This window comes from Triticum aestivum, chromosome 7A (assembly GCF_018294505.1).
Source record: "Triticum aestivum cultivar Chinese Spring chromosome 7A, IWGSC CS RefSeq v2.1, whole genome shotgun sequence".
Lineage (NCBI taxonomy): Eukaryota > Viridiplantae > Streptophyta > Magnoliopsida > Poales > Poaceae > Triticum > Triticum aestivum.
The window spans coordinates 15,120,722-15,133,816 of NC_057812.1; the positions used below are offsets into that span (position 1 = coordinate 15,120,722).

A 13,095-nucleotide genomic window follows, 5' to 3' on the forward strand; every position below is an offset into this window, starting at 1 on the left:
ATCTTCTTTTGCGGTGTGTCTGTCGAGATCCGATGAATTGTGGGTTTATGATCCAGATTATCTATGAACAATATTTGATTCTTCTCTAAATTCTTTTATGTATGATTGGTTTATCTTTGCAAGTCTCTTTGAATTATCAGTTTGGTTTGGCCTACTAGATTGATCTTTCTTGCAATGGGAGAAGTGCTTAGCTTTGGGTTCAATCTTGCGGTGCTCGATCCTAGTGACAGTAGGGGACACGACACGTATTGTATTGTTGCCATCGAGGATAAAAAGATGGGGTTTATATTATATTGCATGATTTTATCCATCTACATCATGTCATCTTGCTTAAGGTGTTACTCTGTTCTTATGAACTTAATACTCTAGATGCATGCTGGATAGCGGTCGATGTGTGGAGTAATAGTAGTAGATGCAGAATCGTTTTGGTCTACTTGTCGTGGATACTGAGGGAAATACTTACGCTGCTTTACTGCATCACCCTTTGCTCTTCAAGGGAAAACCAACGCAGTGCTCAAGAGGTAGCATGTGCCACCTCTTTAGACATTCCACAACACCTCCCCGCATGTATGAGGGCCCAGTGCGACGCTCCGGTGGGATTGCTACCCCCCAGAGCCCCTGTCTCGCCTAACCCTGGAGATCTAGCCCTTTCATTTTTCACGGGCGGATTTTGACCAGTGGACCTCTCCATCCGGTTGTGTTAGGCCAGCCCATAGGAACACTTTGGAGCAACATCCGGGCCAAACCCACAGCAAGATCCCGTCCGTGAAGACCCGATGTGGCCGTTTCCCCCCTCCAGGTGCGGGCGGTGGCGCCATCCGTGAGGGGGGCACACCCCGGAGATGCGTGCCGCCTCTTCAGACATGCCACCACACCAACCGGTTGTGGTAAGTCATCCCATATATAGAAACACTTGGGAGCAACGTCCCCTCCGTATAGACCCGATGCGGCTGTTTCCCCCTCCAGGTGCCGGCCGGCGTCGGCGCCGTCCGTGAGGGGGGTCATCACACCCCTTCGTATAGAATCGAAAAAATATATGTATGCTTATATATATATTAACAAATGCTACATGTAAGTTAGTCAAATAATAATACGTAAAAAAACATAAATATATAGCTATTCAAAAAAATGCAAAAAAAGGTATGCCGATGGCTTATCTGCGGCCAGGGTAGATGGACGGCACGGTGCGGATCGATGACGTGTCATCTATGCCGACGGCAGCCGTCGGCATAGGCCTTGGTCGGCGCGCTTTGGATCGATGACGTGGCACTCGTATCTATGCCGACGGCCGCCCGTCCCTGATCTGACGCCGTTAGCCGCCCGTCACGGGCGTGGTCGCCGAGCCCGCAGCTATGTCGACGGCAACTGTAGGCGTAGGCCTGGCTATGCCGATGGCCATTCTTTGCCGACGGGGGCCATCGGCGTATACTGGGATAGCCCGACGGCCGTTGTACGCCGACGGTCTGGGGCTGGCTATAAGCATAGTCTGGAATATGCCGACGGTGGCCGTCGGCATACTTTTGGCCATCGGCATCAAGCCCTGTTCCGGTAGTGAATGTATGAACATGTGAAGTTGGCAATTCTTTTCTTCTTTCTTTTACTGTTTCATTGTTTGTAATAGTGAGAGTATCTTATCAATCCAAGCCCAAGCTGGCATTTCTACCAAATTGACAAGCTATTGCATCTGCTAGAATCAACAAAGACTTGATTTTCAGGTACAATCGAACACCAAATCGAGGTTGCATCAATATCTGTGATTCCAACAAGTATAATTCATCTGTAAGCTATGACTGTATCATCATCCCCCAAATTTCCAATGCAATACAACACCGATGCCTTCTAACAATGGCAAAGAACAGAGACACAATTATGAATCTGACATTTCAGGTTCACATTGAATATTCCCTCGGAAACAAAGTGCACATCAACTCAGGCTCAGCTACACCAACATTTCTTATCTTTTGGTTATCGAGAAGTTCAGGTGCAAAGGAAAATTATTCATTATTCCGAACCCTAGGCAGCACATGTACACTTCTATTGGTTGCCCGTGATGAGTGTTGGATTATGGATGGGCTTAGGCCCATATAAGACAATAATCCCTGATTAATTTCTAAGGTTCATTAATGCGTACACCAAGTGGTGGAAACTGTGGGAAGTTTAGTACCATATTGCTACAGTAAGAAGAGTGAGACCTATTTATAAGGGCTGCTCTACCACTTGTTATTAGGAGGGGCTTGGGAATAGGAGTTGTACACGCGTGCTCCTCCTCCACCACCGCCCGCCTCGCCTTGTCATGACGCGCGCCCCACAGATTGCGGGAATGAGCTGAGCCGAAGCTTATTTTTGCCGGTCAGGAATGGTATTGATGAAACATCGATTTGATGAAACACAGTTCACTCACTCCCTCTCGCACAACTGTTCCTCTCTCTGTGCTGCTTCCGGCCTGATTCGTCCGCGTCACCGACCGCTTCTGCTTCCACTACTTCGCTTGCGTCGACTCCATGGCTGATGACATAGCCGCCAAGAAGAAGGCCTCGACCGATGCCGAGGCTGCCGCGGCAATTCACTCACTCCCTCTCGCACAACTATTCCTCTCTCTGTGCTGCTTTCGGCCTGATCCGTCCGCGTCACCGACCGCCTCTGCTTCCACTACTTCGCCTGCATCGACTCCATGGCTGATGACAAAGCCGCCAAGAAGAAGGCCTTGGCTGATGCCGAGGCTGCCGCGGCGGTTCACTTACTCCCTCTCGCACAACTGTTCCTCTCTTTGTGCTACTTTCGGCCTCATCCATCCTCGTCACCGACCGCCTCTGCTTCCACTACTTAGCCTGCGTCGACTCCATAGATGATGAAGAAGCCGCCAAGAAGAAGGCCTCGGCTGATGCCGAGGCTGCCACCGCCGCGTTGGCCTGGCCAACCGGTGGGTATGACTTGTTCATCCCTTGTTTGCTCTTTCATGTGCTGGCCGTATATATGCTGTTCACAGATGTTTCGGTTCTATGTACTGTATGTGCTCACATGCTTAGGTATCGGTATGAGATGCATACCGTATTTGCCATGTTTACTATTTACTCGTGGATTAGATTAGTCGAAAATGTGCTAATATTTCCAACAGATCCAAAATACCAATTGATTTAACATGTTAATTGCTCCTGTTAGAATATAGAGTTGTAATCTCAACCTCCTTCCTTCTCTTGTATTCTACCCAAACTCTTTCTGTCATAACCTTGTACGTCAAGCCAGGCTTCGGCCACGCATCAATATAAACTACCACGCGGCTCCCTCGATGGAGTAGGAACGCTTCATATCTTTCATGGTAATCAGAGCCACCTCTTCTCATACATTTAGCCACAATCCAAAACCCTAGAAACCACACATCATCGTCTCCATGGCTTCCTCCGCCGGCGTCTCCCTCAACCTTGGATCGCCGCCATCTGAGAAGCTTGCAAGAGGTAATTTCATCCTCTGGAAGACGCAGGTCCTCCCAGCCCTGCGAGGCGCGCAGGTGACGGGGCTCCTGGACAACACCGATGCCGCTCCACCCAAGATGGTGGAGATCACGAAGGCAGACAAGACCACGGCCCTAGAGCCGAATCCCCTATACGGACCCTGGATCGCCAAAGATCAGCAGGTTCTATCATACCTTCTCAATTCCATGTCTCCAGAAATTCTTGCACAAGTTGTTGGGAAAGATTCCACCTTTAAGCTCTGGACGACGGTGACAAATCTCTTCGCCTCACATTCTCAGTCTCGGATTACTAATCTGAGAATCGCCATCACCAATACCAAGAAGGGCTCGCTGTCAAGCTCGGCGTATATGGCGAAGATGAAAAGTCTTGGGGATGAACTAGTTGCTGCAGGTCGTCCCGTATCTGATCCGGAGATGGTGGACTATATTCTGGCCGGACTGGACCGCGACTACGACCCCGTGGTGGCGGCGATCGGCGCTGTCAAAAACATCATCACAGCCGACGATCTTTTTGCCCAAATTGCTGCCTTTGATCAAAGGATGGAGATGCTAGGCGACTCATCTTCAGGCGGGTTCTATTCATCCGCTAATGCGGTCTACAGAGGCCGTGGCCAGTCCCGTGGCAGATCTCGCGGACGTGGAGGAAGAGGCCGTGGCCGTGGTGATCGTGGTGACCGCGGTGACCGACAGTCGTCTTCCTCCAATGGAGGCGGCGGATTCAGAGGCCGTCCTCGACAGCAACAGCAACAGCAGGCTCGTGAGCAACAGCATGACTATCCAGAATGTCAGATATGCTACAGACACCATCCAGGAGGTGCACGAGTTTGCTGGTGACGTTATGAAGAAAACGACCAGGAAGAAAAGCAAGCGCATGCAGTCTCCTATGGCGTGGACACCAACTGGTACGCCGACAGTGCAGCAACAAACCACATCACAGGTGAACTTGACAAGTTGACGATGCGGGAGAAGTACAATGGAGGCGACCAAATTCGCACGGCAAGCGGTTCTGGTATGGATATCACACACATTGGCAGTTCAATTGTTAAAACCCCCGTGAAAAATTTACACTTGACCAATGTCTTGCATGTTCCTCAAACCTCTAAAAATCTTGTTTCCGTTCATCGATTCACTCTTGATAACAATGTTCTTATTGAATTCTATCCTTATTTTTTCTTGGTTAAGGACTTGAAAACAAGGAGAGTCATTCTTAGAGGATGGTGCGTGGGAGGACTCTACCCACTCATATCATCATCATCATCATCATCTTCATGGTCCAATAAACAAGCAAATATTGTCACCAAGCTATCTACATCAAGGTGGCATAGTCGTTTAGGTCATCCATCTTCAGTCATAGTTAGATATGTTCTTAGCAAAAATAAACTCTCTTATGAGCCTAGTAGTGAGTCAGTTTGTGATCCGTGTCAACAAGCAAAGAGTCATCAATTACCTTACCCAATTTCTACTAGTGTGTCTACTGCCCCTTTACAACTTATCTTTTCAGATGTATGGGGGCCAGCTCCTATTTCAGTTGGTAGATTTTCCTATTATGTAAGTTTTATTGATGACTATAGTAAATTTACTTGGATTTATCTGTTGAAAAAGCGATCTGATGTATTCCAAGTTTTCCTCAATTTCCAAAATCTTGTTGAACGCAAACTGAACTCTAAAATCATTGCTATGCAAAGTGACTGGGGTGGTGAGTATGAAAAACTAAATTCTTTCTTTCAAAAGCTTGGCATATCACACCATGTATCTTGTCCTCATGCTCACCAACAAAATGGATCCGCTGAAAGAAAGCACCATCACATAGTTGATATGGGGCTTGCCTTGTTAGCAAATGCTTCCATGCCGCTTAAATTTTGGGATGAAGCACTCTTAACTGCTACATATCTCATCAACTTGCTTCCAAGTAAAGTTATCAAATTTGAAACACCCATTACACGACTTCTTGGTGTCACACCCAACTATACATCTCTTCGTATTTTTGGTTGTGCCTGTTGGCCCAATCTTAGGCCTTACAACACACGCAAACTCGCTTTCCGCTCAAAACGGTGTGTCTTTTTAGGCTATAGCCCCATGCATAAAGGGGTCAAGTGCCTTGATGTTCCTACTGGTCGGGTGTATATATCCAGAGATGTTGTATTTGATGAGTCCGTGTTTCCCTTTGCATCCCTTCATCCTAATGCTGGTGCACTTCTCCGCAAAGAAATTCTTCTTCTTCCTTCACATCTTCGGTCTTTTGATCATGGGGGCGACAACAATTGTACTAACCAATGTGATGATATTCCTGCAGGTACTGGTCTTTCTCTTATGCCTGTGCAGGTCCCTCGAGAAAACGGTGCTCAAAATGACCAAGATCTCGAAAATATGGCTGGTTTTGATCCTATATTTCATGCTGAGGAAGGAGACGAAGCTAGCACAGATGACGAAGAAGATCTGGCGGCGCCTGCCACCCCTGCACGCGCGCAGATCTCGGATCACGCGACCGCATCCGCCTCGGATCAAGCCCCTGATGGCTCCAGTCCTGGATCCAGGGCGGGCCACTCCCGTGCTGCCGCGTCAGCTTCAGGCAGGACCAGCAGCGGGGCCGAATCCCCCTCGCCCCGCGCGCCAGCGTCAGGCGGGACCAGCGGCGGGACCAGATCCTCTCCGCACCACGCGCGCCTCCAGTCGCGGTCGGGTGGAGGATCCTCTGCGCCAGTGCCTGCAGGAGGGGCAGCCACACCAGAAGCCACAGGATCCCCTGCGCATATGACGACAAATCAGTCCACTGCATCAGCAGATTCTCCTGGATCTTCTGTGGCAAGTATACCAGCGGTGCAGCGAGAGGTTTCTTCACATGTTATGACCCGGCTACAGAAAGGTATACGGAATCCTAAAATTAGGAAAGATGGAACTATACCATATGGAATGTTGTGTATTTCAGGAGAACCAACATCGTTGAAGAATGCACTTGATGATCCTAAATGGAAAAAGGCAATGGATGAGGAGTATTCTGCGCTCATGAGGAATAAGACTTGGCATCTTGTACCAAATCAGAGAGGTAAAAATATTATTGATTGCAAATGGGTGTATAGAATTAAGAAGAAGGCAGATGGCTCCATTGACAGATATAAGGCACGTCTAGTTGCAAAGGGCTTTAAGATGGCATTGACTATGAGGACACCTTTAGTCCCGTTGTGAAAGCTGCAACTATCAGACTTGTGTTAGCCATTGCTGTATCCAGAGGATGGAGTTTAAGGCAGCTAGATGTACAGAATGCGTTTCTGCACGGTGTTCTGGAAGAGGAAGTGTTTATGAGACAACCACCTGGGTATGAGAGTAAGAAATTGCCACAGTATGTCTGCAAGCTTGATAAAGCACTCTATGGTCTAAAGCAAGCACCCAGAGCATGGTATTCCAGATTGAGCTCACAGTTAAAATATCTTGGCTTTGTTGCTTCCAAGGCTGACACATCCTTGTTTATTTATAACAAGGCAGGAGTAGTCATTTTTGTGCTTATATATGTTGATGATATCATAGTTGCAAGTTCTTCACAAAATGCTACTAATGCTCTTTTGCATGATTTGAGCTCAGAGTTTGCCTTGAAGGACCTAGGTGATTTGCATTTCTTCTTGGGTATTGAAGTCAAGAAAACTCAAGATGGTATTGTGTTAAATCAGGAAAAATATATTCTTGAGCTTCTGTCTCGCATGGGGATGAAAAATTGCAAGCCAATGTCTACACCTTTATCCTCCTCAGAAAGTCTCTCAGCATATGAGGGTGAGCCACTTCAAGAGGAGGAGAGTACAAGGTATAGGAGTACTGTGGGAGCACTATAATATTTAACTCTCACACGTCCAGATATCTCATTTGCTGTCAACAAGGTTTGTCAATATCTTCATGCACCTACTTCTGCACATTGGTCAGCTGTCAAGAGGATTGTGAGATATGTGAAACATACTATGGGAATAGGACTTCATTTCAAACGGTCTAATTCTTCTCTTGTGAGTGCATTCTCTGATGCTGACTGGGCAGGATGTAGTGATGACAGAAGATCAACTGGAGGTTTTGCAGTGTTCTTTGGATCTAATCTTATCTCCTGGAGTGCTAGAAAGCAAGCTACTGTGTCACGCTCAAGTACGGAAGCTGAATACAAGTCTTTGGCTAATGCAACTGCTGAGATCATTTGGGTTGAATCACTTCTTGAGGAATTGGGAATCAAGAAGAATCGTATCTCATGTTTATGGTGTGATAATTTGGGAGCAACATATCTGTCTGCAAATCCAGTGTTCCATGCCAGGACAAAGCACATAGAAATTGATTTTCACTTTGTACGAGAAAGGGTTGCGGCAAGGAAACTTGAGATTCGATTTATTCCTTCTAAGGATCAAGTGGCTGACGGTTTTACAAAAGCACTACCAGCAAGACCATTTGAAGAATTCAGGAGTAATCTTAACTTAGGTTAGTTGAGATTAAGGGAGGGTGTTAGAATATAGAGTTGTAATCTCAACCTCCTTCCTTCTCTTGTATTCTACCCAAACTCTTTCTGTCATAACCTTGTACGTCAAGCCAGGCTTCGGCCACGCATCAATATAAACTACCACGCGGCTCCCTCGATGGAGTAGGAACGCTTCATATCTTTCAGCTCCTTGCCCTAAATATTTTTTAAGCATAGGGGAAAGTATACGTCCTCCATTCGCAAGTATATGTCCTCCCTTCTAAATTTAACCAGGCTAGCTCACAATAAGGTGAATACTAAGGCTGTGTTTGTTTCAGCTGTGGGTAATTTTGGACAGCTAGCTTTCCATATATATCAAAATGCAAATATCCTCAAAAGTCAGAAGTTGTAAAACTCACGCGAAGAAGCAATCGGAGACATCTGGTTTTCAGATATATGAAAAGCTATCCACCCAAATCTGCCGTAGGCTGCACAAAAAAAGGGCTTAAAAGCTGGTCTACCTTGTGGTGGTATACATAGGTGTTTGCTTGCCCGGCTAGGTCTGCCCAAGCTTGAGCCTGAGCTAGTTTTTAGCAAGACAATTGATGGTGTTTGTTTGAATTGGTTTTGCCTCATAGCCTAGGTTTTATGTGAGGTGACCGAATACTTGGATATGCATGGGAGATGGGACAGTGAAATATTTGGTGTTTAGTCCAAACTCCTTAGTAACATGTTCCATATATAGTTTGCTGATTCAAGCTGTTAGAAAGTGAAATACTGATTTCCCAACCTTTGAATCTCAGTCAGGATTATCCGATTCTGTTGAAAATACCAAAGGGCAACCGTGCTGCCACGCCTGTTGCTGCTGCCACTACTGGAATCGCCCTATACACCGAGTGCCACGAACACTCGGCAAAGGCCCAAAAACCACCGGCAACACCTTTGCCGACTGTCCTCCTCGGCAAAAGGCACCCGGCGTACACCTTTTCGGCAAATAGGAATTTGCCGAGAGCCAGAACACGGGCACTCGGTAAAGCCTTTGCCGAGAGCTAAACAACCTGTCTCGGTAAAATAAAGTAGCTAACGGATAACAGTCCGTTAGCTCCAGACATGTGGGACCACGTCAACTTTGCCGAGACCCACTCTCGGCAAAGAGAAATACTAGGAGGCTGACACGTGTAGTGTCCTGACATGTGGGACCACGAGAACAGGCCGAGAGCCAACTTTACCGAGAGCCACTCTCGGCAAAGAGAACTAGTAGGAGGCTGACACGTGTCGCCTCCTGACATGTGGGACCATGAGAACAGGCCGAGGGCCAACTTTGCCGAGAGCTGCTCTCGACAAAAAGAACCGGTAGGAGGCTGACACGTGTCGTCTTCTGACATGTGGTCGTATGGGAGACACTACTGTTGTACCCACACCTTTTCCGAGAGCTGCTCTCGGAAAAGAAGGCAAGCATTGCCGAGACAAGCTCTCGGCAAAGATATGTAAACTGTCATCTGCTGGGAGAATTGCCGAGAGCAGCTCTCGGCAAAGATATCGTCTTTTTTTTCAAAAATATTTAGCAAGTTATTTGAAACTTTTACTGATAAATATGACCAATGGGACCACATGTCAGTTATAAAGAACACATACAAAAAAGAAAATAGGACGTGGCATATACTTTGCCGAGTGTCGTTTGCCGGCTCTCGGTAATGTACGCAGTAACTGACGGAGCCGTCTGTTGCAGACGGGCATGCCACGTGGCTCCTCTTCACCGTGAGCGGCTCTCGGCGTCTGCAGGGTTTGCCGTGCGGTGCCTCTTTGCCCTGAGACAGTGACGGCAAAGAAAACAGTTTGTCGTGAAGCTGGGTTTGCCGAGAGTGACTCTCAGCATTATTATCTTTGCGGGGTGTCCATGTTTTAGCACTCGGCGAAAAGCATTACACCCGACGTATGTGAAAATTCCAGTAGTGTGCAGCTGCTGTGCTACGAATCCGGCAACAAAGCAATTCTGTTGAGAGTTCGATCGGCAAAGGCTCAAAAGACAAGAACTGACTGAATTTGGATAGACTGCGTATAATTCGACACCTAATTGACCTAAGTACTGAAATTTGTAACGCACCATGCCTCTGTAGTTATATTTCGGTGGTACCTCTTGTTACCTCCCAAGACAGTAAAAAACTAAATAAAAAGGCTAATTTATATAACATTTTAATAAGAACAAGCCTAAATCTTCTTCTCCTCTCTTGTGAGCACATCTCAGATCACTACGTAGGAAAGCTCTTCCTATGTGCCATCATGTTTGTTACAAGAAAATTTTAAATACAGAACAGACCAGAGTCCCAAAGTGCTGGACCAGACTCTGCTCGGAAAAAAAAATTTACTCTAGTCTGCGTTCTTTGGTTTCTTAAATATTCCAATAACATATTTTTTTAGAAAAAAATCCAATAACATCTACGGAGAACAACTTACTGTTAGCTTGGTCGGTAGAGTGAGTCTGCAGTAGACGTCTAGACGAGGCTAATCCGTCCGGCTTGCCTTATTTTGGCTTCTTCTGCAGTATTTTTCTCTCACAACAAATCTGCCGTATCAATCAGCACGCAGCATTTTTCTCTCACAATAAATCTGCCGTACAAATCAGCAGAAGATCTGCCGAACAGATCAGCAGAAGACACATAGCATCCTAACAGTTAGTTGAAACTTGTACCATGTGATGCTTCAAATTTCATGCTACTGGCAGAGATGAGCCGAATACCCTGTCCTTTGCCTTGGTAGCCTGCAATTGAAAACAGGAAGAGAAAGAGATGTCACCCTGGCTAGGCTAGACTCTATATATTGCAGCGTCCTGGTAGAATTTTGTTGGTGTTCAGTAATCTCTACTTACTTCCATGCTCCAGTCTATGGTCCATGTGACAGATGCAAACAAGAGCACTTTGATGAGGCTGCCGCAGACGATGCCGAGCCAAAGGCCCTGTTGGGAGAAGAACATCATCAGCATCTAAGTTGAGAGATGATCATGTCCTTTCACTATGCTACATTCAAAGTTTTTCTTTTGCAGATGACAAGTGTTGAGCTTGTAGAGTTTACCATTCCATTGAGATGGAAGACAAACGCAAGCAGCACCGCCATAGGGATGCCTGCCAAGTAGAACGCGCCGAGGTTCACCGTGGCGCCGATCTTTTGCTTGCCGCAGCCCGTGAGCACGCCTGAGAGAGATCCGTGAAGGCCATCTATGAAGAAAGATATCCCAAGAACCGGCAGCATCTTGGCAATGTATGCCACGACCTCCGGCTCGTTGCTGTACATGTACCCCCAAACGTGGCGTAGCAGGGTCATGCCCAAGGTCAGGACGAAGCCTAGGAACAAGGCGATGCACACGACTACCCTCGTTGCCAACTTTGCTGCCTGAGGCTGTCCGGCACCAAGTTCGTTGGAAACGCGCGTGCTGTGGGGTGAAGAAACCAGGCGATCAGCCGATCAAATTTCCAGCAGTGTAATTCTTGTAGGTATTGAGTGGTACTCCCTCTGTAAACTAATATAAGAGCGTTTAGATTACTACTTTAGTGATCTAAACGCTCTTATATTAGTTTACGAAGGGAGTAGCAGATAGTAGTAAGTTACCTCACAGAATAACCAAGCCCCGATGGTATCATGAAGAGAAGAATCCCAGTGTTAAGGCTGCAGAATAATTGAACACTCTGTTAGGTTAGCTAGATCGAAGATGTGTCCTTACTCCTTAATTTCTGAAGCTTGATGTGGGGCTATACCAAATTGACAGCACTGAAGTCTCCAGCTGAGGGTTGGGCAGAAGACCAGACAGCAGCACAAGTGTTTCGAAAGCCCACCACTCCAAGCTGCACCCAAAAATTGACATTGTTTCTATCAAGTGGTGCCTGTTTTTGAAGATTTTTTAAAAGTTTTCACCTGTAACATGTAAATGAAATCCGGGTGTATGGTCTATTGCGCAACAAAACAGCCTACGTTTTTTTTTTTTTTTGAATCTGGGTGAGTATTTTTGAGGATCAGTTGCCTTACATACCAGATCATCATCGCAGAGGGCACGACGAGATCGGCGAATTTGCGCAGATCCTTAAACCCCTCCATGGAGAACCCGTTCCACGTGTCCCTGCAGGAGCTCGACAGCCTGACGTACAGGGACAGCATCACCAGGTTCACGGCGTACGAGATGGCGTTGCTGAGCGCGGCTCCTTTGGCACCCATGCCGGCCTTGAACACGAGCGCCCAGCACACGGCGAGGTGGCAGAGTGCCGCGGCGGCCGAGCTGGCCGTCACGGGCAGGACGAGGCTCTGCGCCTGCAGGAACCGGACGTGGCACTGCAGCGGCACGCTCACGGCAAGCGACGGGATGAGCCACCGCGCGTAGGCGCCGGCCTCGGCGGCGATGCGCGGGTCCTGGCCGAGGAGCACCAGGATCCGGCCGGTGTGCGCCCAGACGACGGCGATGGGGACGCAGGTGAGCCCGAGCACCACCATGGCGCGCTGCTTGTAGACGCCGAGCAGGTGGTGCTGCCGCGCGCCGTACGCCTGCCCGCACAGCGTGTCCAGCGCAGTCGCCATGCCGATCTGCGACACCCATTGCTCATGCATGCCAAGCAAGAATCAGAACAGAGTCCAGTTCTTCATTCTTGAAGAGAGTGTGTGTATGATGAGAGAGAGTAGGGAAATGGGCCTACGATGATACTGAAGCCGGTGACGCTGGCGACGGAGTTGGCGAGGGAGGCGCCGGCGAGGGGAAGCTCGCCGAGGTGGCCGACGAACATGAGGGACATTATGTTGATGATGTTCTGCAGCAAGCAGCTGGTGATCATCGGCCCGGCGAGGCGAACCAGCCGCTTTGCCTCGGCCGCGGCGAGGCCCTGCCGGCACCATTCGTCCGCCGCCGGGAGCAGCGGCTCCGTGTCTTGCTTGTGGTCCATTGCCGGGTGAATCTCTGATCTCTTGCTCCCGCTGGGGTTGACTTGGAGGAGGAGACAGCGAAGGTGCGGGACACAAGGACCGCGTTGTAGGGCAGGGTGTGGTACTGTGCTCGTTTGACTTGAGATATATGGGCGGGCCAATGGGATCACGTGACCTTTTCGGAGCTTTCAAGTTTCAGGACTGGTTGAACTTGTGTCATCTTGGGGACGTATATAATCTCATGGTACCGTCACTTGCGTTATTAGACTAGCCATAATGGAGAGTAACGTATACTAGTAACATACAC

At 48.0% G+C, this 13,095-nt stretch overlaps 1 protein-coding gene across 1 annotated transcript; it reads right to left on the bottom strand.

Moving 5' to 3' along the window:
- Window positions 1-10,232: 10,232 nt before the first annotated feature.
- Window positions 10,233-12,736, bottom strand: LOC123154157 (protein DETOXIFICATION 16-like). The gene is made up of 7 exons (XM_044572945.1): window positions 12,566-12,736; window positions 11,911-12,455; window positions 11,639-11,725; window positions 11,493-11,549; window positions 10,959-11,316; window positions 10,756-10,842; window positions 10,233-10,647 (listed from the first exon to the last, which is right to left on the bottom strand). The coding sequence occupies exons 1-7, from the start codon at window positions 12,698-12,700 to the stop codon at window positions 10,597-10,599; spliced, it is 1,320 nt and encodes a 439-aa protein (XP_044428880.1). The 5' UTR covers window positions 12,701-12,736; the 3' UTR covers window positions 10,233-10,596.
- Between the last annotated feature and the right edge of the window lie 359 nt (window positions 12,737-13,095).

Bases quoted from the DNA above. Each gene is read 5' to 3' on its own strand.
- LOC123154157 (XM_044572945.1), bottom strand. From the start codon at position 12,700: ATGATCACCAGCTGCTTGCTGCAGAACATCATCAACATAATGTCCCTC. The intron at 11,550-11,638 runs GTATAGCCCCAC...ATTATTCTGCAG, and splicing joins ACTTCAGTGCTGTCAATTTG to CCTTAACACTGGGATTCTTC. The intron at 10,648-10,755 runs GTAAGTAGAGAT...TTTCAATTGCAG, and splicing joins CCATAGACTGGAGCATGGAA to GCTACCAAGGCAAAGGACAG.